Below are 22,705 nucleotides of genomic sequence, written 5' to 3'. Positions count from 1 at the left end.
TTAGGGAAGCAGAAAATGAGTTCCCTCTTCTTCTGGGCTCATAAAACAGTTATCATAGGATACCATGGGAAGAGTCTCCAGTATGCCATTATCTGTGTGCCACCCTGTTACTTTTAAATGATTCAAGGAAGACACTCAGAGATGGTCCTTCCATGAATAAGGATGAAGAAATATTTAAAAGATTTCCCTTGCCATAATGTAATCCAGACAAGTGCACAAAATGGCAGGCAAGTGACTAATACACATTTTTTCTTTAGGGGAGCAGGATTGCTCAGGAACCTTTAACAATTAATGTTGGAAAATGGTCTCGGTAAGACTGTGCTGTGGACAGCAAACTTTGCTTTCCCATCACAGTAATTATTTCTTCCCTGTCAACACCTGAAACTCTTGGAAAATCAAAATATTGCTTTGTTAGTTGTTATGACTGGTTTTCCTAGAAGGGATCTGACATTAACTTCCAAAACACCAAAAAAGCAGCTCAGTTCAAATTTCCAGCCATTTCTCACACAAAAACTGTCTCCAACTGGTCTGCAGAACCTGAGAGTCTAACACCATCCAAAACACAGGGTGTACACAGCAGCTGAGAGTATGCCTCCCAGTGCAGGTAGACAGCCACAGGCTAGGTCTGCTGGAGCTACTGTGCTAAAAATAGCAATGTGGCTGCAGAGGCACAGACAGGGGATCATGCTAGCCACCCAAGTATAATCCTGCCTGACCCACTGAATACATACTCAGGTGGCTAGCCTAAGCTTCTACCCTTGCCACCATGGCCGTGCTGCTAATTTTTAGCCCACAAGTTCAAGAGCTGTGTCAGTCTACCCACCTGGGAACCACATGTACCAGCTGCAGTGTAGACATACCCTATGTTAGAACATTTATTTGAGCCATCCCATTGTGATGAACTGGCGCCATATCTGTACAACTTATGAATTCTGATTGATACTGTGAAGTCGTATTATGAAAATCTGCTCTGTCATGAGTGCCTATATGTATGTAGCTCCATCACTGCTGACAAGTCAGCACTTGTCACACCAGACAGAGATACAATAGAGCAGTCTTAAACTAAAGACCCTATTCAAGCACAAACACCTAAACAGTGGGTGAGATGCATCCTTAGAAAACCATTTTTAGCTTAACTCCTCTGAAGGGAAGCAGAAGGCAGGAGCATTGGAAAGTTATCCAAAAGACAGAACAAAGGAAGCCAGGTGGGTTTAAATAGAGAGCCACACGGGAACAAGGGGGCAATAAAAGAAGTGAAAGCATGGGGCAGGACATAGCAAAGTCCCTGTGCTGCCAGTCCTCGTGATTTTGTCATGAGTCTCATGATAATTATTGTTTTCCTTAAAGCCCCAGCTCCTGGAGTCAAGTGCATATGTGATGATTTCAGCCTTCATTCTTAAAGAAAAAGTAAGCTTCTAGTCCTTGTGGCTGTGGAGAAAGTTTCAAAATGTGACCCCAGTGCACTCTAAAGACTCAAAAAGCAAAAGGCAAATAAAAAGAACACCAAATCTATTATTTTACATAATCTCGTTATTTTAAAGCAAATCTCAGATTTTTGGTGAACCTGACTCATGATTTTTGAACATTCAGGGTTGGCAATACTGAGTCACAGAAGCTGGGAAGGGGCTCCATGAGGGAGAGAGATCACCTAGCATGCAACAGACTGCATGAGGAGGAGACACTCTTCTTGCCTTCCTAGACCAGATGGTTCCCCAAGGACTCACAAGGGAACTGTGAGACAGAAATTGAGAGATATTGCTGTTTCAGATGTTTATTGTTTTGTATCATGTGTACATGGTTAAGTATAAAAGAGCACAAAGGTGTTAGATTGTGGAAAGGGTGTGTGTTGACTACTTCACAACTACTGTGTGCCTCTGCGAGTTAAACTGTAACCAGAAGCTTCATACTTTTTGGGTGGAGTTCTGGGAGACAAATGTGTTTAAGTAACTGGGGTATCTCAGGGGTCAGTGCTGGTCCTGAGGCATACTGCAGGTAGGCTGAGGTGCTCCATTTTGGAGAAGGGATAGCAAACTGAGAGCCAGTGCCCAGGAAATGTGCTAGAGAGGCCAAGAGAGAAACCACTGCTGCAGCTTTAGAAACTTGAAGCACCCTAGGGTTTCATAGCACAAAGGCATGGATTCCCCTGGCGATGCTTCCTGGGGCACCCAGGGCTGTGAGTCACTTTGTTACTACACGAGGGAGTCTTGCCTGTGTTAGCTGGATGTCATCTCCCTAACACAACCAGCCCGTCAGCCACTCAAGCACTCTCCTCTGGGCTACACCAGTCCTGTCTTTGCCTTGTAGGTTGACCCCAACTGCCAAGTCCCTTCAAAACGTCCTCCTGTGGTATCCATACTTTGATCACTGGATACTCACAGAAATCCCAGATGGAACAGACTACCACAGTTTACCAGTTTTGGCTTAGACCAATGCTCCTGTAGTATGCACAGCACTTGAGTTACATTATACAATAAAAGGACATTTACTTAAAAAGAATAGAGATTTGAATAAAAAACAGTGTGAGAGACCGGAACAAATAGTTACATATGAAACAAGATCATATCACACATTCTAAAGCCTCAACTTAACTAAATAACTAGTTATCCTTATGTCTAAAGAAGCTTATCTCACCCAAATTCTCTTCAGCATTTTCAGCCAAGGCATGAAGCAAACTCGCTGTCCATTTATTTCCTAGGTACAGGATACCATCATGCCAGGGTGCCTCTTTGCACCCCCAAATCTACCAGAACAGACTATCAATTTTCACCTCAAGACAGGCCCGCCCTTCTGTTTACCTCTTCCTTTAATTTGCTTCTCAAGTCTCCATCAGCTCTTCATTAGCATTTGTCTTAGAATGCTAATACACACTGTTGCACCCTTAGGATAAGTGTCTCCCATCCCGTCTGGGAGGAGTTTTGTTTCAAGAAACATTACCTATGAGTGACCTGTTTTTAACTACAGACCTAGAAAACATAATTTGTAGGATATATACATAACTCCTCATATATATTTTCCATACGTACATTTTGCAATGATTATGATGACTAGTATGAGACAGGCTTTCAATAATGACATCACATGACTTTTTTGGCGAATCCAGGGGATCCCTGTACCCCTATATACTGCTGTGCCCCCTGCCTATTGGTATCCAGAGGTTCTTGGGTCACACTGCTCACAGCAGTCCTAGTGGATGGCCACGAAGGGGCACTCATTAGGATCTAAAACACCCATTTATAGCTTGTTACTAAGCCACTCTGGTGGGTAGTGATGATGGTGGTGGGTAGCCGGGTTTAGCATAGAGCATGTCCACACTGGGGAAATTTTCTAAGTGATATTAAAATTAGTTCAACAAAAGCAATTTATCAATCAGTTAGAGCTGTAGCGTAGACATAGTTTTAGGCAGTTCAAAGTGGCCTGAGCTGGTTTTACTGAACTAGAATGGTTTCAGAGTAGCAGCCGTGTTAGTCTGTATCCCCAAAAAGAAAAGGAGGACTAAGGTGCCACAAGTCCTCCTTTTCTGTTTGAACTAGAATTGGTTAGGCCGCCTAAAACCAAGTCTATAGTATAGGCTTAATGGCTTTTAATATAGATTTAGGTGAGCTAATTTAAAAATTTAAGATTCTCCAGTTTAAACAAGCCTAGTACATTTAAAAGGAACTTTTGCTTGTTAAACAATAGGGAAGGCAATATGGCAATAATTTTCCATATTACTTACTCAAGTGCCTTAAAAACATTGGTTGTAAGCTCAGTGCAGGCAGATTTTCCTTCCTTCTATTCCTGACACAATTGTTTTTAGTGCAGTTTGGTGATAGAACATTTTAGAGATGTGTCGGGCTACAGCACCTGGCCTGATCAGTGGGGATCATGGGATTCTATTAGGATTTCTGAGGCAAGCTCAGGTGATATTTAACATTACTGTATTTCCACAGCAGTAAAAACAAGTAACACATTGTAGCTGGCACCAGAGGCTTAGTGCATAAGTTCATGGGCTGTTGACAATCCCATAACCATGCAAGCAACCCTTCTTTTGTTCAACTATCGATCTCACCTAAAAACTAAACCTTTAAAGGACAGTTATAGCCACCTTCCCTCAGAAGTTGAGGGTTTTTTAAATGTATTTTATCTATCTAGGGCACTAAAATGGCCCCGTTACCATAGTATCTGCGTGCTTCACAATCCAGTGAGGTAGAAAAGTTCTCTTATCTCCATTTTGGGGGCAACCCAAGGAGCAGAGACACTAAGTGATTTGCCCAGGCTCACACAGGAAGTCTGTGGCTGAGCAGGGACTTTAACCCATGTCTCCTCAGGGCTAACCACTGGACCATCCTTCCTCTGACCTCTTCCTGGTTTGAGGCAGGAGCAGAGAGAGTTACTCTGATGGTATAAGTATCAGACTCATCAGCTACTATAGGGAAATGCCAGGTATAATCCTCATCAATTTGCCCCTCCTTGTGAGACCACAGATCCACACCCTCACAGCACGAGTTCAAGCCAGGAGGGCGTATGCAAGCCCTTTGGGGCAACTTGCTCTGAGGGGAAGGCAACACCACCAGGTAGGTTTGCAGGATATTTACTATAGATATCATAAAGCAAAATCCATTCTCTAAGAGATTATGACAGAATCTGCTCAAACATCAAGGAGACATCAGTATCAGCTTCTATAAGTGAAGTTACTAGGGTTACTTCTACAACTGCTGCTTGAGCCTTTTATAAGGCCACCTTCAATTAAACTCAGTATAATGTATAGTTCTCGGGTTACTCTCTTTCCCAGATTATTTAATCCTTTTGTCTCTGACACTGTGACTCACGATACCAATCCCCCAAAATCTGTGAAACTAAAGAGACCAAAATAGTTGCATTTGGCTAAAACAGGAACTTGCAAATTCAGCAAAATAGACGCATCTTGTTTCTTGCAAGTACACTATGCTTCTCTCTTTTAATTGGGGCACAATCAACACTCATTTCACATACACAATTCTCATCAGCAGGAACTCTGCCGATGGAAATAGTGTAGAACATGGAAGCAATTTGGAAAATTAGTGGATTAATATTTAGGTTCACTATGCAGAACATATTCATTTCTTTTTGAAGTTAAAGGTCACTAGAAAGTGAAACAGATTCTGCAAGGTTCTGAATGAACCTTACTTCCCATTGAAGTAACAAAATAGGAGGTCTGAACTCTGTAGAATCAGTCCTAGAATGTTCACTTTGAGTATGAATGTCAGTTAGTGAGATCTGTGAACTCTTTTAACGGCAAACTATACTACTACATACATGTTCTTAACATCCTGCTGTTCATTTCTGGCACTTTAAACTACACACACTGCCCCAATGAAACAGAACCATTCACTGAGAGAGGGTAAGAACATTTGATAAATTACAGAGATTCACATGATCCTAAATTAGGAAAATAATTTTGTCTTTTTAATATTTATTTTCTTGCTGATGCTCAGTTTTTGACACTTGAAAACTATATGTAAGGCATTTAGATAAATTTACTTCAAACAGAGAAGAGTTTGTCAGGGCATGGAGGGAAGCAGTCATCTGGTTTCATTATTTTCATTCTTCGTGGCATTTAGAAAATGCATTTTGTAATAATCATCATGCTTATGTTATTTTCAAACTTCTGAGATAGCACCACCTAGTGGCCATTGCACAGATGGAAGAGGGCTCTTCGGGCAACAGCATGAACAGCAAAAATTCCAAAGCTAGTTGTGAACAGATGTAAGACAGTCCTGTTGCTTATCTTCAAACAAAGCATTGAAGACACTGGAAGAAAGGCTCATATAAAGCCAACACTGCCTTGGTACATTTTTTAATGTAGCCTCCATTTAAATTTTATTAACATTTTGTGTCAGTAAATAAATAATCTACACAAACTGAAGAAAATGTTGTAAAACCTTGGAATGTTAAATGCAATCCTGGAATCAGAGTTAGTATTTCGTTTTGGCTTGCTTTGCTAATGAAGTATATGTTTGGGGTTAGGGATGCATTCAAACACAAGCAGATGATCTTATGGGACATTTACATAATCTCTATTATTTTGTGTACAAGAGCTTCTTTGCAGAAAGTTAAGAGGAGACTGCCTTTAACTTCCTTCACAAAGCAGGGATGAGATATTAATAGCCACACTTATACCGTCTATTCTTTGCCAAACCTTTCATTTATCCTGCAGGCTGCCAAAGACAAACCTGGCAACAATCTGATTTCAGAACACAGGTCCCTACACCAGAAGTGGGGCCAATTATATTAGATGGCTGAAAAAAATAGACCACAAAGTGTCTGGTTTTTTTTAAGCTCACAAAGACTTGTAGCACCCTATGCAGGGGTACATGTTTAACCATTCCAAGCTACACGGACCCGGTGGAAAGTATTGCTGCTGCTATTTCAGAGAGAGGCAAGAATTTTGTAACGGAAGGCAGAAGTCACCTGATCCATTTAGAGAGTGACAACAGTAAAGAATTTAAGATACAAAAAATCGTGAAAGCAACTTGGTATAAAGTAACAGTGGTCTGCAACTCCTAATCGGCATGCCAGAGTACAGTTCCTCCTGTGTCTCACCCAAAGCACTCAGTTCAATACTGCTGCCGGAGAAAATATTTTTAAAAGCCAGAGAGACCAGTTTGTGTGAAAGGACCAGAGTTCAGGAGAAGCTTGTATGGTATAATTACCTTGCTCACAATCAAGTTCACTGCTAATAACTGACAGTTATTATAATAACTGGGACTGCAAAATTGGGACAAAGAACCTAAACTGTCATTTAAGAATAACAGGAAAAGCACAGAGTCATTGGATCAGAATGACAAAAACATTGACAAAAAGAAAAGGAGTACTTGTGGCACCTTAGAGACTAACCAATTTATTTGAGCATAAGCTTTCGTGAGCTACAGCTCACTTCATCGGATGCATACTGTGGAAACTGCAGAAGACATTATATACACAGAGACCATGAAACAATACCTCCTCCCACCCCACTCTCCTGCTGGTAATAGCTTATCTAATGTGATCACTCTTCTTACAATGTGTATGATAATCAAGTTGGGCCATTTCCAGCACAAATCCAGGTTTTCTCACCCTCCGCCCTCCCCTACACAAACTCACTCTCCTGCTGGTAATAGCCCATCCAAAGTGACCACTCTCTTTACAATGTGTATGACAATCAAGGTGGGCCATTTCCAGCATAAATCCAAGTTTAACCAGAACGTCGCGGGGAGGGGGTGTAGGAAAAAACAAGGGGAAATAGGCTATTTTGGAAATATTCCTTGAGTCAGAGACGTCGAAAATAGGATTCTAGGTCACCACAGAACTGTATCATGTACAGATACAGACAGACATCATCTTCCTTTCCAAATGCAAACAGATGGACATCGTACCAAAAGGACTGAAGGTAAAAAATCCATTACAATCTACATACCACATAGACTATGCTGACAGCTTGTGCCACATGCTCTCAAAGAAACTGCGGAATCAGCTGATCAACATCCTCTACAGCAAAGAGGGAAAGATTAAGAATGAGCTCTCAGAACTGGATACTCTCATAAAAAAACAACCTTCCACACAAACTTCCTCGTGGCTGGAATTTACTAAAACTAGACAAGCCATTTACAACGCAAATTTTGCAAAATACCTCTGAACAACATACTAATCCACAGAGGCCTCCCTACCAACATTACGAAAAGAAGGATTCTAGGTGGACTCCTCCTGAAGGTCGAAACAGCAGACTGGACTTCTACATAGAATGCTTCCGCTGACGTGCACGGGCTGAAATGGTGGAAAAGCAGCAACACTTGCCCCATAACCTCAGCCGTGCAGAACACAATGCCATCCACAGCCTCAGAAACAACTCTGACATCATAATCAAAAAGGCTGACAAAGGAGGTGCTGTTGTCATCATCAATAGGTCGGAATATGAAAAAGAGGCTGCTCGGCAGGTCTCCAACACCACTTTCTACAAGCCATTACCCTATGATCCCACTGAGAGTTACCAAAAGCAACTACAGCATTTGCTCAAGAAACTTCCTGAAAAAGCACAAGATCAAATCCGCACAGACACATCCCTGGAACCCCGACCTGGGATATTCTATCTACTACCTAAGATCCATAAACCTGGAAATCCTGGGCGCCCCATCATCTCAGGCATTGACACCCTGACAGCAGGATTGTCTGGCTATGTAGACTCCCTCCTCAGGCTCTACGCTACCAGCACTCCCAGCTACCTTCGACACACCACTGACTTCCTGAGGAAACTACAATCCATCGGTGATCTTCCTGATAATACCATCCTGGCCACTATGGATGTAGAAGCCCTCTACACCAACATTCCACACAAAGATGGGCTACAAGCCGTCAAGAACACTATCCCCGATAATGTCCCGGCTAACCTGGTAGCTGAACTTTGTGACTTTGTCCTTACCCATAACTACTTCACATTTGGGGACAATGTATACCTTCAGATCAGCGACATTGCTGTGGGTACCCGCATGGCCCCACAGTATGCCAACATTTTTATGGCTGATTTAGAACAACGCTTCCTCAGCTCTCGTCCCCTAATGCCCCTACTCTACTTGCGCTATATTGATGACATCTTCATCATCTGGACCCATGGAAGAGAAGCCCTTGAGGAATTCCACCATGATTTCAACAATTTCCATCCCACCATCAACCTCAGCCTGGTCCAGTTCACACAAGAGATCCACTTCCTGGACACTCCAGTGCTAATAAACAATGGTCACATAAACACCACCCTATACCGGAAACCTACTGACCGCTATTCCTACCTACATGCCTCCAGCTTTCACCCTGACCACACCACACAATCCATTGTCTACAGCCAAGCTCTGTGATACAACCGCATTTGCTCCAACCCCTCAGACAGAGACAAACACCTACAAGATCTCTATCAAGCATTCTTACAACTACAATGCCCACCTGCGGAAGTGAAGAAACAGATTGATAGAGCCAGAAGAGTTCCCAGAAGTCACCTACTACAGGATAGGCCTAACAAAGAAAATAACAGAACGCCACTAGCTGTCACCTTCAGCCCCCAACTAAAACCCCTCCAACGCATTATTAAGGATCTACAACCTATCCTGAAGGATGACCCAACACTCTCACAAATCTTGGGAGACAGGCCAGTCCTTGCCTACAGGCAGCCCCCCAACCTGAAGCAAATACTCACCAACAACCACATACCACACAACAGAACCACTAACCCAGGAACCTATCCTTGCAACAAAGCCCGTTGCCAACTGTGACCACATATCTATTCAGGGGACACCATCACAGGGCCTAATAACATCAGCCACACTATCAGAGGCTCGTTCACCTGCACATCCACCAATGTGATATATGCCATCATGTCCCAGCAATGCCCCTCTGCCATGTACATTGGTCAAACTGGACAGTCTCTACGTAAAAGAATAAATGGACACAAATCAGATGTCAAGAATTATAGCATTCATAAACCAGTCGGAGAACACTTCAATCTCTCTGGTCATGCAATTACAGACATGAAGGTCGCTATCTTAAAACAAAAAAAACTTCAAATCCAGACTCCAGCGAGAAACTGCTGAATTGGAATTCATTTGCAAATTGGATACTATTAATTTAGGCTTAAATAGAGACTGGGAGTGGCTAAGTCATTATGCAAGGTAGCCTATTTCCCCTTGTTTTTTCCTCTCCCCCCCACCCAGACGTTCTGGTTAAATTTGGATTTATGCTGGAAATGGCCCACCTTAATTATCATACACATTGTAAGGAGAGTGGTCAGTTTGGATGAGCTATTACCAGCAGGAGAGTGAGTTTGTGTGTGTATGGGGGTGGGGGGTGAGAAAACCTGGATTTGTGCTGGAAATGGCCCACCTTGATTATCATGCACATTGTAGGGAGAGTGGTCACTTTGGATAAGCTATTACCAGCAGGAGAGTGAGTTTGTGTGTGTGTGTTTTCGGGGGGGGGGTGCGGGGGTGAGAAAACCTGGATTTGTGCTGGAAATGGCCCACCTTGATTTTCATACGCATTGTAAGGAGGATGGTCACTTTGGATAAGCTATTACCAGCAGGAGAGTGAGTTTGTGTGTGTGTGTTTTCGGGGGGGGGGTGCGGGGGTGAGAAAACCTGGATTTGTGCTGGAAATGGCCCACCTTGATTTTCATACGCATTGTAAGGAGGATGGTCACTTTGGATAAGCTATTACCAGCAGGAGAGTGAGTTTGTGTGTGTGGTTTTTGGAAAAAAAGGGGGGGGTGAGAAAACGTGGATTTGTGCTGGAAATGGCCCACCTTGATTATCATACACATTGTAAAGAGAGTGGTCACTTTGGATGGGCTATTACCAGCAGGAGAGTGAGTTTCGGGGGGGGGGGGGGAGGGCAGAGGGTGAGAAAACCTGGATTTGTGCTGGAAATGGCCCAACTTGATTATCATACACATTGTAAGAAGAGTGATCACTTTAGATAAGCTATTACCAGCAGGACAGTGGGGTGGGAGGAGGTATTGTTTCATGGTCTCTGTGTATATAATGTCTTCTGCAGTTTCCACAGTATGCATCCGATGTAGTGAGCTGTAGCTCACGAAAGTTTATGCTCAAACAAATTGGTTAGTCTCTAAGGTGCCACAAGTACTCCTTTTCTTTTTGGGAATACAGACTAACACGGCTGTTACTCTAAAAACATTGACAAGGTAGCACAGTCTCAGACATCTGACTAGGTGCAAGGCTTCTTTTGCTTTGCCTCACCCTACCAGGATGAATGGAATAGGCTCTCTCATTAAGTCAACCAGGACCCAAAAATCAAAGCATGTAAAGGTAAAGGGGTTTTCACCCCCAACTGGGCACAGAGCTGACCCCAGTCTCATAAGATAGTCCTCACCCACATTTCACCAATTGCTAAGCTCACAGCAGCAAAAGGAGAAGCAGATCCTCCTTAACTACAACATCCCTTCACAAGCAGCCACTGAATAGTAAAAAGTAGTTCTTCCCTCTCCCTTCCAGCAAGGCTAAGATCATTGTCTCTATCTTGTTCAGCCCTAGTCCGCAAGGGACGAGAATCCCAAAGTCACATCCAAATGCAAAACCACAAGAAATAGGCTGACTCATAGTACTTATCAAAAACTCAGCTTAGGTTGTGCTGTGAGGGGCAGCCCTTGACCTTATCAACTTGTTGCTAACATTTCGCCCTAGGATCTCCTAAAAGGAGGAGAGAACTGACATTTTGAAAGAGCACAATAATCCTTGACCTAGTGAAGTTACAGCAAAGTGCCTGTGAAGATCAATCAGGTTACACAGTAAGGTCTCATAATACAAAAGATGAACGATTTTCTTACAGGAAAGTTCAGGTTCTGAGCTCCGCCTCCCACCTCCTAAAAGGAAAGAGAGAAGGTACCTTCTAAGGAATGGTTCATAGAAGCCCAAACCAAAGCCACACTCACAAAAATAGTCCTCAAGCTATACAGCCAACATAATAGGCATCTAGCCTATTCAGAATATAGTCAAATAGACTCAAAAATTGCTATCAACTACACTTGTGCAAACCCACTGAAGTTAATGCAGTTTCATGGCTTACAGAGTGGAATTCAGCCAAAAGCATTTAGAGTAATTCGAAATGACTTGTGCTGTACTCTATGTATTAGTTTTGACATTTTGTATCAGCAAGATACTGATTATTGCATGAACTGGATGGGTATACATCATCGTATTCTAGCCTGTAATTCTCTAACCACAAGTGAATTACCAAAGGTCTCCTTACTCCTGGAAAGAAATGTCATATCAGACCAAAAACCTTCAGGTGTCTACATCCTTTTCTAACGTGTTCTAAACGAGACTTTTCCTTTTATGTAGCAACTCCTGACAGTCTCTTAGCTTTGTATGTGTGTTGTAGTGTTGGTGTTTATGTAACGTCACATGCACACTCTACTGTAACGTTTGCAGACTCTTTTGGGCTGTGTGTGTGTTGCATTGTTGGTGTTTGTGTGGCAGAAGTGTCACATGCACATTCTGTTGGTATGTGGCAGCTATCTTTGAAGTCATTGAACTTCACCTTATTGTTATAAATTAGCAATAGACATAGGCACATATGTGTAAGTCAATGTCACCAAGTTTCAAATCATCTGAAATAATTAATTCTATCAGTTTAGTATATTTTTTATTCCATAACTAGTAAGATATTTTTAAAGTATTGTGAAGGTGTGTTTAAACAGAAAGGATGTTACTTGCAAAAACTATCTTTGCCTAAATTGGATATACATGGTTTACACAATGTAAAGCAAATTATGCAAGAAGCTAGAGACAGAGAAGTGTTGTCTAGTGGTCTGAGCACAAAACTAATACCAGGAAATTCCTGAGGCCTCATCCCTACTCTGACAATGAAGTCTGGTCTTGGCTATCATTTAAGCTCCCTGCATCTCTGAAGTGGGGATACCTCACAGCATTGCTGTGAGGATTAATTAATTAATGCCCATAAATTGCCTTGAAAATAGCAAGCATTAAGTATTTTACAACTCCAGATTACTTTCTGTAACCCTGATGGAAAACAATTCCAGGGTTCTGCGCAGCAGTAGTAGAAGGCTGCGGGGCATCTAGTCAAGAAATCTTAATATTAACAAAGCTATGCAGAGAAATACCTGTTTTGGTTAATGGACTAGAGAACAGCTGCTGAAGAAGTTTGTTCTCTGAAGTTCTCAGCACCACCACTGTATCAGCAGGAAGAGTGTCTCTGTTCTTCTCAAGGAAACCATAGGCATCATATAATACCTAGGTGTTGGAGACAGAATGAACAAACAGCTGAAATAGACTACCAGAACCCTGCCATTTACTTTAAACAGGCAAGTTGACCAAATAAGCTAGTTCAAACCTGACAAGCTGGTGAATTACTGCAGTGTCCTCGAAGTGTGAGCTGGCTTTAGGCAGCATCTGCATTCATAACGTGTCACTGGTATATCAAATTGGTTTAAGTGGCTTAGGCTGAGTCACACTGTATTACACTGTATCACATCAAACTACGACGTGCCCAATGCAACATAACACACTGCAGCACCACACTAGTCGCATAACTTGACAGGTTACATGTGAAAGAGGCAATGGTTTTCAGACAGAGCAGCCACTCTGCATTTACTGCATGTAGTCAATGTATGATTTGTAATTAAATCTTCTGGAGAAACAGGAGAAAATTTCATATCTAGCACACTGGCAAAATGGATACAAAATGTACTACCACTGTTACCAAATGGATATTTATTCATCTGGGATCCTCTCTTTAATTTGCACTGGCTTAGGGCACAGTATTTTTAACATTTTAATTCTGAAGGCTTTGAAAGGCAAAATTGCTCTGAATTGTTTTTCTCATTGTTATTAGTAATCAATGATCAAATCTTTGTATCAAAATTGGAATAGAGTTATTCTGCTTTAGATTTTATTTTTTAAAACTACAGTAATTTCCAGCATCCAGCTTTACTATAAATGGCCTCACTGCTGGAAAAACACAGGCACAGCACATGGGGCAGGTCTACACTACCGCAGGGACCAATGCTTTGAGATCGATCCACCGGCGGTCGATTTAGTGGGTCTATTAAAGACCCGCCAAATTGACTGCAGATCGCTCTCCAGTAGTTGGAGTTGTGTAGCGTACTTTGACTTACCACGGTAGTGTAGACATATGGTCTTGATGTTACACTAGAGCTGAATTTGGCCCTACTGTGGAGAATGACAGAAAGTCAGCACTGCCTCTAGGACTTTACATTTAGGTGGCAATGAATTTACTGGAGCTTTGTGGAACTTTACAGTTTTCCTTAACAATCCCAAAAGTTGGGCGAGGTTTACTGGAAGATTTGTAGAGGTTCTTGACCCTTGCATTGAGCCTAAGCTAGGTCTGCATGGAAACCATGCAAACCTAGGCTGCTTTGGTTGAGTTTTGTGTACATTTGGGAATTTAGACCTTAAATTCCAAACAAAACTCAGTGGACATGAAACCAACTAAAACCAAGACGGCTGAGTTCTGCAGAGTACTAGAATATACCTACAGTATGTAGGTGGGAATTCTTCCAGTCACTCCTCTGCCCTCTACAGGAGTTTAAAAAGAAAGCACTATTGCAGAGACAGTTTTAAACTGTTTTATTCATTGAACCTCCTTTCCTTTCCTGCTCTCTCTCTTCCACACAAACAATTACTACTGAGTATATGTGTTAATGGCTAGAGATATAATAACTGTGCAGGTTGTTCTGGGTCAAGGAGGGCCACCACTTCTAAGAAATGTCTCAGCTGGGGTGACCAGATGTCCCAAATTTATAGAGACAGTCCCAATATTAGGGCCTTTGTCTTATATAAGTGCCTGTTATCCCCATCCCTATTTTTCACAATTGCTAACTGGTAACCCTAGTCTCAGCTGGGGTGGCATTTCATGCGTCAGGATGCCACCTCCAGAATTGGGTAAGGAGCATTTATAACATGGGCAATTTTGCATTGTAAATCATATCACAAATTCTAGGTTTCTTTAAAAACAATTAATCCATTAAAAAGAGAGAAATCTGCAAGCAATTTAAATGCCTCTGGATGGAATGGATAGTGACTATACCACTTATTACATTCAGACCATATGACCTTTACCTTCCCAGCATAGTGCTGAATGCCAAAACACAGCTCCACTCGTTTGGGCCTCCAAAAGTATTTGCATCTTAAATTATCTTCAAACTTATCTAGTCATTAAAAAAAGGTAAAGGTTAAAGGTGAACCACAGCAATTTAAACCACAACTCCCATAATTAGGGACAGCTTACAACCCAAAAAAATCAGAATTAGTACAAAATACTCTTATAAGTTATCACATTGCCCACCAATGATGTCAGCCTTTGTCAGCTTTTGCTACAAGCACCTGTGTTCTTTCTTCCAAGTTGCCACTTATAAATGAACAGCTTCCCCAAACTAGTCCTTCAAATCCCTCACGATTCACTTCTAATGGGATGCCTATCAGAAACTAACAAATGACAATGGCTTGGTAGGTAGAAGGCTAGAAGAAACTTCTAATATATATCCTATTTATTTATTCATTCGTTTATATTTTATCTTTTTAATAAATAACCAACTCAAAGCCCTCTAGCTATGTACATATCTGCCCTATGTGAATGCCCTTGTTCCTTCCCATAGTTGGTTATATCCACAAGAAAGAAAGGGCACAACACTCCAGCCAACAACTAGGTCCCCTCCAAGATTACACCTGTCACTTCTGTGGGAAAATCTGCAGGGCACAAACTGGGCTCCTCAGCCACCTAAAAACCCGCCAATGAACCCCCTTGGTGGACAACATCCTCGCATCAAGGGATAGCCAAAGAAGATGTCCACCTGCACTTTGATTTAAATACATGCTAAAGCCTTTAGGCATCTTTTATCCTGCATTTGAACTTCTTCAGAAAAACAGGCTTATGTCCAAAGAGGCCTTCTGGGATATGTCTACACAGCAATTAAACACCTGTAGCTGGCCTGGGTCAGCTGCTCGGGCTTGGGCTACAGGGATGTAAAACTGCAGTGCAAAACATTGGGGCTTGGGCTGGAGCCTAGGCTCTGGGACCCATCCCACTCATGGGCTCCCAGACCTTGGGCTCCAGCCTGAGCCTGAACGTCTACAGTGCAATTTTACAGCTGCGCAGCCCAAGCCCTGGTTATTGAGAAATACAGACACTCTATGAGGTACATGCCCACAATACACTGAGCTAAGGGAAAGAGAGACAGCTTATAGAGCTGAGTGAGAACAAGGCCTTTTCTGCCCTTTGAGATAATCCTGTGATATTTTGTACTGAAACCAGTGCCTGTATAGTGAAACTTCCCATTGCATTTGTTTATCTTAGTCAGCAGTTATGGGCTTGATACAGGAATCACATGGAGAAATTCTCTGGCCTAAGTTATGCCGGAGATCAGACTAGATGATCAGAATGGTCCTGTCTGGCTTAAAATCTGTGAATCTTAAATTTCATGATTTTTTCCTATTTATATTTCACTGCCACTAAAATATTCTTTAGTTTAAGACACAGAATTAGGCTTTGAGCTTTGTTTGGAGTGAGTTGCTGGCTAGCACACCTGCATACGGTCAAAGATCTCAACTTGCTACACACATCTTGAGATCTTCCAGGACGCCCTGATCTCAAGGCAGCAGTGTCATAAATATAAAGGGAAGGGTAAACCCCTTTGAAATCCCTCCTGGCCAGGGGAAAACTCCTCTCACCTGTAAAGGGTTAAGAAGCTAAAGGTAACCTCGCTGGCACCTGACCAAAATGACCAATGAGGAGACAAGATACTTTCAAAAGCTGGGAGGAGGGAGAGAAACAAAGGGTCTGTGTCTGTCTGTATGCTGGTTTTTGCCAGGGACAGAACAGGAATGGAATCTTAGAACTTTTAGTAAGTAATCTAGCTAGGTATGTGTTAGATTATGATTTCTTTAAATGGCTGAGAAAAGAATTGTGCTGAATAGAATAACTATTTCTGTCTGTGTATCTTTTTTGTAACTTAAGGTTTTGCCTAGAGGGGTTCTCTATGTTTTTGAAGCTAATTACCCTGTAAGATATCTACCATCCTGATTTTACAGGGGGGATTTCTTTATTTTTATTTACTTCTATTTTTTTATTAAAAGTCTTCTTGTAAAAAACTGAATGCTTTTTCATTGTTCTCAGATCCAAGGGTTCGGGTCTGTGGTCACCTATGCAAATTGGTGAGGCTTTTATTCCAACATTTCCCAGGAAAGGGGGGGTGCAAGTGTTGGGAGGATTGTTCATTGTTCTTAAGATCCAAGGGTCTGGGTCTGTAGTCACCTAGGCAAATTGGTGAGGCTTTTTACCAAACCTTGTCCAGGAAGTGGGGTGCAAGGTTTTGGGAAGTATTTTGGGGGGAAGGACGCGTCCAAACAGCTCTTCCCCAGTAACCAGTATTAGTTTGGTGGTGGTAGCGGCCAGTCCAAGGACAACGGGTGTAATATTTTGTACCTTGGGGAAGTTTTGACCTAAGCTGGTAAAGATAAGCTTAGGAGGTTTTTCATGCAGGTCCCCACATCTGTACCCTAGAGTTCAGAGTGGGGGAGGAACCTTGACAAGCAGTAATAGAATTGAACAGCTCTGAGTCAGGAAGTCTGCCTATGGGGAACTGTAAACTCAGTATTCAATATTGGCCTATTTATAGGACCCACAAGCAGGCTTCCGGCTCCAGCACATGAATGGGGACTGGAATGAAACTCTCTCATTCATTGCACCTTTGACCTAAAATCAAGTATGAACCCAGTTCTCTGGAAGTGAAAAACGTGTGTATGCACTATGCTATCTAACCTGCAGCTATTATTTTAAGGCAAAATTCGGCTCTCTAAATTGCTGTGAATATCTCTACTGTGCGTTCTGCACTCATTCCATTGACAGCAATCGGAGCTCTGTGTTGCTGATCAGAGAGGAGAATTCCACCCTAAGTAAATAAAAATAGGATCATATTTTAATATTGGCTGCACGCATTTTAAAGTTGGCAACAAGATTTATTAAAATGTTCATGAAATAATCATCAAGTTAAGGAACTATCTAAGCAGATGGTACAGCAAAGTCACACACACACTTTCTCCTTATGATGAGGTAATCAGTAATAAAACAGTGGTGTGTAATGGGGTAATAATGTTAAAAGCCAGGAAGATCTGAATTCTACCCTTGTCACTACTACTAACTCAATGTATGGTCTCGGGCATGTCTCTCTTCCTTTCTGTGCTTCAGTTTCCCATCTTTTTAAATGAGAATAAGAATCCTTAAAGTACCTAACACACAGCAGCATTGTAACGATTATTTAATATTTGCAAATCCTGTAGATGATAATAAGCCCTATTTAGATAGGTCTTAATATTTAAACCATAAAATAACATTAACCATATAAAAACAATTAGGAACTAGCAAAATAGTTGAAGAAGTGAGCACCTGAGCAAAAAGAGAGAAAATAAATACTTAAGTAAATAAAAATCCATTTATTCATGTCTGAATATTGGTGAAATCATAGCAGAATTTTCAGAAGCCTTCACAATCCATTGCTAATGCCACAGACTCAGTGGTTATGTAGACTAGCAAAAATACTATAAGATGGCATGACTCTCACTCAAATGTGTATCAATCATTCTTCAGGGTTTTTTTAATTATTATTCTTACCAACTAATGTCAGGTCTGTCGCCTGGGGAAATCGACTTTCTTCGTCAAGTAGAGAAAGTACTCCCATTGGTTTCTGGAGGAACATATCTAGAAGTGGACGATTGTCCTCATACTCCACTGTAGTAGCATCAATGCCCTCATTCTGATATTCCATCTACAAAGTCATAAACACAGTTAATACTGAATTGACCATGGGAAAATTACCATCAGGACATTTCTGGCACAAAACTTCTTTCTTGTTTATAGCACTGCATAACGTTTAATTTCCTACAAAGCGCACAACAATTGTGTGGCAGCTAGGTCACAATATCATGTGGGAAATGGGTCTGAGTGAGGTCTAGTCTCTAAACTTCCATTTTCTTGTTCTGTAAACTCTTAATTTTTCTTTAGCTTAAGTAAGATTTGTATTAACAGAAAGTGACAGCGCTTTTTCTTAGAGATGACCATATGATCAAGCCATAGAATTGTCAGTGGCCTAATTCTATGCCAGTAAAAAGCCCAGAATATTTTAAGATCTGCTAAGGGAATGGAAATATGAATGGGTGGAAGTAGGAGTGAAGTAAGAAATAATATTAACTTAATTAAGTCTTCAATCACTCTAGACCATATTTCTTTCTTTGGTTTGGTGACTTAGGTTGTTATAGAACTGCTAGTAAGAGATGGGACTTTCCAGACTGACCAAACGTCAAACTCACCTACCCTCAACCTGGATTGGAGGTCTATGATCCCTGGATTTGCTTGGAAGATTTCCCAGGATGTGGCATGGGGTGGAGTGAACTAGAATCACAACCTTAAAGATCTAAGTAATCACAGGTGATTCTCCCAGGCCACCACAACACCAAGAAGGGCTGCTGCACTCTCCCAACCCCCTTTCCCATAAAAAAGAAGAGACAGACCAAGATCACTTCAGGCTATGCCAGCTGACTAGCCAAATGCCCAGAGGCAGCCTGCCGGCCAGCATAAAACACCAACTAGAGATGATGTCACCTGATCCCCTGAATTACAATTTTTACTTTGAAAATCTGAAACCCAGCAAGCAGAAGCACCGTTAAAACATTTTTCTTTTTAAAAACCTTTTATTATTTTTCCTATTTTGTGGATTGGTAGAGGCACCTACTTCCCGTATTCATTATTTTTTGTGTTAATACCTTTTAGATGTGAAAGAGAGAGAGAGAGAGAAAATATTAAACACATAGCACATGTGTATCCAATTTCTAAGTAAATCATATCTTAAATCATTTTGTGTTACCCTTTTGTTCTGCACTAACAAGGGAAATTATAGGTTGTTAATCATTCTGTATCACAGTAGAGCTAAATTAATCAGGGAAAAAGTCAACCACTCAGTCAATGGAAATGTTGAAGGAATTTAGCTGCTTCAGAGATCTGAAAAGTAAATTACATCCCCTTAGCTTTCCAGGCTTAAATATGTATAAGACTTGATCATGCACTATGCTAACTTCATGATTTAAATCCTGATTGTGTTTATCCAGTGATTTGGTCAATTGCTGATTTCATTCCATATTATTGTCAATATGTTGATTTATTAACTCAATTATAATTTTGATTTGATAACTGTTCTCTTTAATGCTTAGTTTAGTAAAAGTCTAATAGCTATTTTTAGGAAAAAGTTTCTTTAGGTTTGTCTTTTTATTAATTTGTAATACAATCCATAAAAATTACATAAAGCTAGTTTTTCTTTCAAAAATGCAACAAGGGTCACAACACACTTCCCAATGGCAAAAAGTCTTTTAGTAAAGTTTTTAAGAGCTACGTAGCTCTGTCCCTAAATTAGTACCTGTATCCCTCACAGTAGGGTATATTGTTCAGCCACAGTCTTGTATTAGAAATAAATTATTATAAAGAGAGAGATTCAGGAGTACTATATTGGACAGACAGATAGACAGAACTCCTGAATCTAGCTTACAATCACAGCAGCCCAATTTACCTGTTCAAGTGCAAAGATGTGCTGATTGAAATAAAACTGGATTTGTTCATTCGCAATGTTTATGCACAGCTGTTCAAAGGAATTTCTTGTGAAGTTCTCAAATCCAAAGATATCCAGTATCCCAACATGCATCCGGCTTTCAGCATTGCTATGTAGAAAAGACACACAAAATCCAACATGGGGCAAAACCCAGGATAAATCAAAAGAAACAGGATATTCAAGATCAGAGTGAAGTTTTGGAATAGCCTTCCGAGGGAAGTAGTGGGGGCAAAAGATCTATCTTGCTTTAAGATTAAACTCGATAAGTTTATGGAGGAGATGGTATGATGGGATAACATGGTTTTGGTAATTAAATATTCATGGTAAATAGGCCCAATGGCCTGTGATGGGTTTTTAGATGGGGTAAGATCCAAGTTACCCGGGAAAGAATTTTCTGTAGTATCTGGCTGATGAATCTTGCCCATATGCTCAGGGTTTAGCTGATCGCCATATTTGGGGTCGGGAAGGAATTTTCCTCCAGGGCAGATTGGAAGGCCCTGGAGGTTTTTCGCCTTCCTCTGTAGCATGGGGCATGGGTCACTTGCTGGAGGATTCTCTGCTCCTTGAGGTCTTCAAACTACAATTTGAGGACTTCAATAGCACAGATATAGGTGTGAGGTCTTTTTTAGGAGTGGTGGGTGAAATTCTGTAGCCTGCATTGTGCAGGAGGTCAGACTAGATGATCATAATGGTCCCTTCTGGCCTAAATATCTATGAGTCTATGAGATACTATCATTAATTCAATCCACCACAAAAGGAAGAGAGACAGCCTGTATAAATCAAACACAGTTTGTGCATTTGTTTATAGTCATTACTACACTCCTTTTTAGGGTGACCAGATAGCAAGTATGAAAAATCAGAACAGGGCGTGGAGGGTAATAGGCAACTATATTAGACAAAGACCTGAATATCAGGAAAGTCGCTATAAAATCAGGACATCTGGTCACCCAACTCCTTTTCAACTCTGAGATTCTTGCATTACACAAGTTCTGCTAAGGTTTTGGGAGGAGGAAGAGAGAAATCATTGGGAAGTACTGATTCCAAGCAGCACCTCTTCAGAGGTATTAAGGGAATGGTTTCAGCAAGCAGATCTCAACAGAAAACTATTTGACAGCCTCCTCAGGTAGAAGAGGGCTGTGTAGACTCTTCGGTGGGCAACCTAGATAGCCATGCTAAAGTAGATTGAGAAAGAAAGAGGAGCTCTCATGCACTGGCTATGGAAGAGGAGGAGTTTTCCCTCTGCTGTTGACAGAAGAGGGGGAGCTGCGCTCCCGCCATTTCCCATTACTTTGACTCTGCCTAAGACAGACAGACAGGCAGTCTCAGACTGAAGTCTGCATCCTTTACAGTGTTGACCTCATGTACCGCACAGTTATGAGGAGACAAAGGAAAGAGAAATATAAGACACCTTTCCACTTTCCCAATTCTGGCACTACAGGAAATGAAACAGCCCCCAGCATAACTCAAAGCTGCCTAAGGGCTGCTCTAATTTACACCACCAGCAGCTGTCCCATGAAGACACATTGCTGCAACCCTGCCCCCGATATATCCTCTCCATGCCTTCCCCCACTTCCAACATATCCTCTCCATGGAAAATGTCGGGGGAGCCAACAAAATCAAAGCACCTATGCCAGCTTTACACCACCTGAGGGATTCACTTATGCTTGGGAATACCCAGTTGCTCCTTGAGAAGTGCAAAGCAGCTAGAACGGGGTCTGAGTATCTGTCTTTGTTCCAGGAAAGGAATAAGATGGCACAGTGTAAACATTTCCATAATGCAAATTGGCATTTAAGTTTTCATAATTAAATGTTTTGACAGCTGGTTTTAACAGCTTGCATTAGAATGTCAAAAATATATTCATGAAGTAGCTGTTCTGTAATCATTTATATTTATATTTTATCACTAGTTTAATACTACTTGAGAATTGGAAGGACCACATAGAACAATACTTGTGTTTAATGTATCCAGTCTACTGTAATTGGTTATCTATGGGCATCTGGTATGATTTTCAAAGACTTGCCTGAGATTTTAACCACACAATTCCCATTGATTTCAGTAGCCAAATCCCAGTGAGCTCTTTGAAAAGGATGGAGTTAATGTCCTGGAAACAGAATTCAGGATCACAGCATGAAGGCCATTTTGAGGTCTTTTTCAAATAAACACAATATTCCTCCAGCAAAATCAAAACTACAAAAAGGGATGATCCCATCACACACGTCAGCAATATGTAACTTGCCATATATTTTTATCTGGCTGCAGCAGTGTATTAATGCGATTTACAATCCAGCTGAAGAGTCGGCCATAAAGTGCTTTAGACATGGCATCTCGCACATCAGCGGCTTTGTCCACAGTGTTTGTTCGGATAATAGTCTCTCCTCGTGTTACAACACAGTGAGAGGTTAGAGCTTCTTGGAGCTCTTCTGAACCAATACTGAGCAGTGCAGCAGCTGGAAGATAACAGACAGGAAAGATGGCTGTGACTGGAGAACAAAAATTGCCAGCACTACCGACCTGATACCCATCAGTTAGAGATTCTTACAAATGCAATCAAGCTGCATTTATAGAACTGACAATATTAA

At 41.4% G+C, this 22,705-nt stretch overlaps 1 protein-coding gene across 1 annotated transcript in view; it reads right to left on the bottom strand.

Annotated features, from left to right (window-relative positions):
• MYO3B (myosin IIIB) overlaps nucleotides 1–22,705 on the bottom strand; it is a 329,793-nt gene that overhangs the window by 162,109 nt on the left and 144,979 nt on the right. Inside the window, exons 18-22 of the mRNA XM_073306891.1 lie at nucleotides 22,363–22,573; nucleotides 20,087–20,234; nucleotides 18,142–18,295; nucleotides 14,595–14,683; nucleotides 12,617–12,746 (exon numbers count right to left, since the gene is read on the bottom strand). Of these exons, the coding sequence (XP_073162992.1) occupies nucleotides 12,617–12,746; nucleotides 14,595–14,683; nucleotides 18,142–18,295; nucleotides 20,087–20,234; nucleotides 22,363–22,573 (732 nt within the window). The remainder of the gene's footprint in view (nucleotides 1–12,616; nucleotides 12,747–14,594; nucleotides 14,684–18,141; nucleotides 18,296–20,086; nucleotides 20,235–22,362; nucleotides 22,574–22,705) is intronic.

This window comes from Lepidochelys kempii, chromosome 11, assembly GCF_965140265.1.
Source record: "Lepidochelys kempii isolate rLepKem1 chromosome 11, rLepKem1.hap2, whole genome shotgun sequence".
Lineage (NCBI taxonomy): Eukaryota > Metazoa > Chordata > Testudines > Cheloniidae > Lepidochelys > Lepidochelys kempii.
This window is presented reverse-complemented; position numbering and strand designations above follow the sequence as displayed.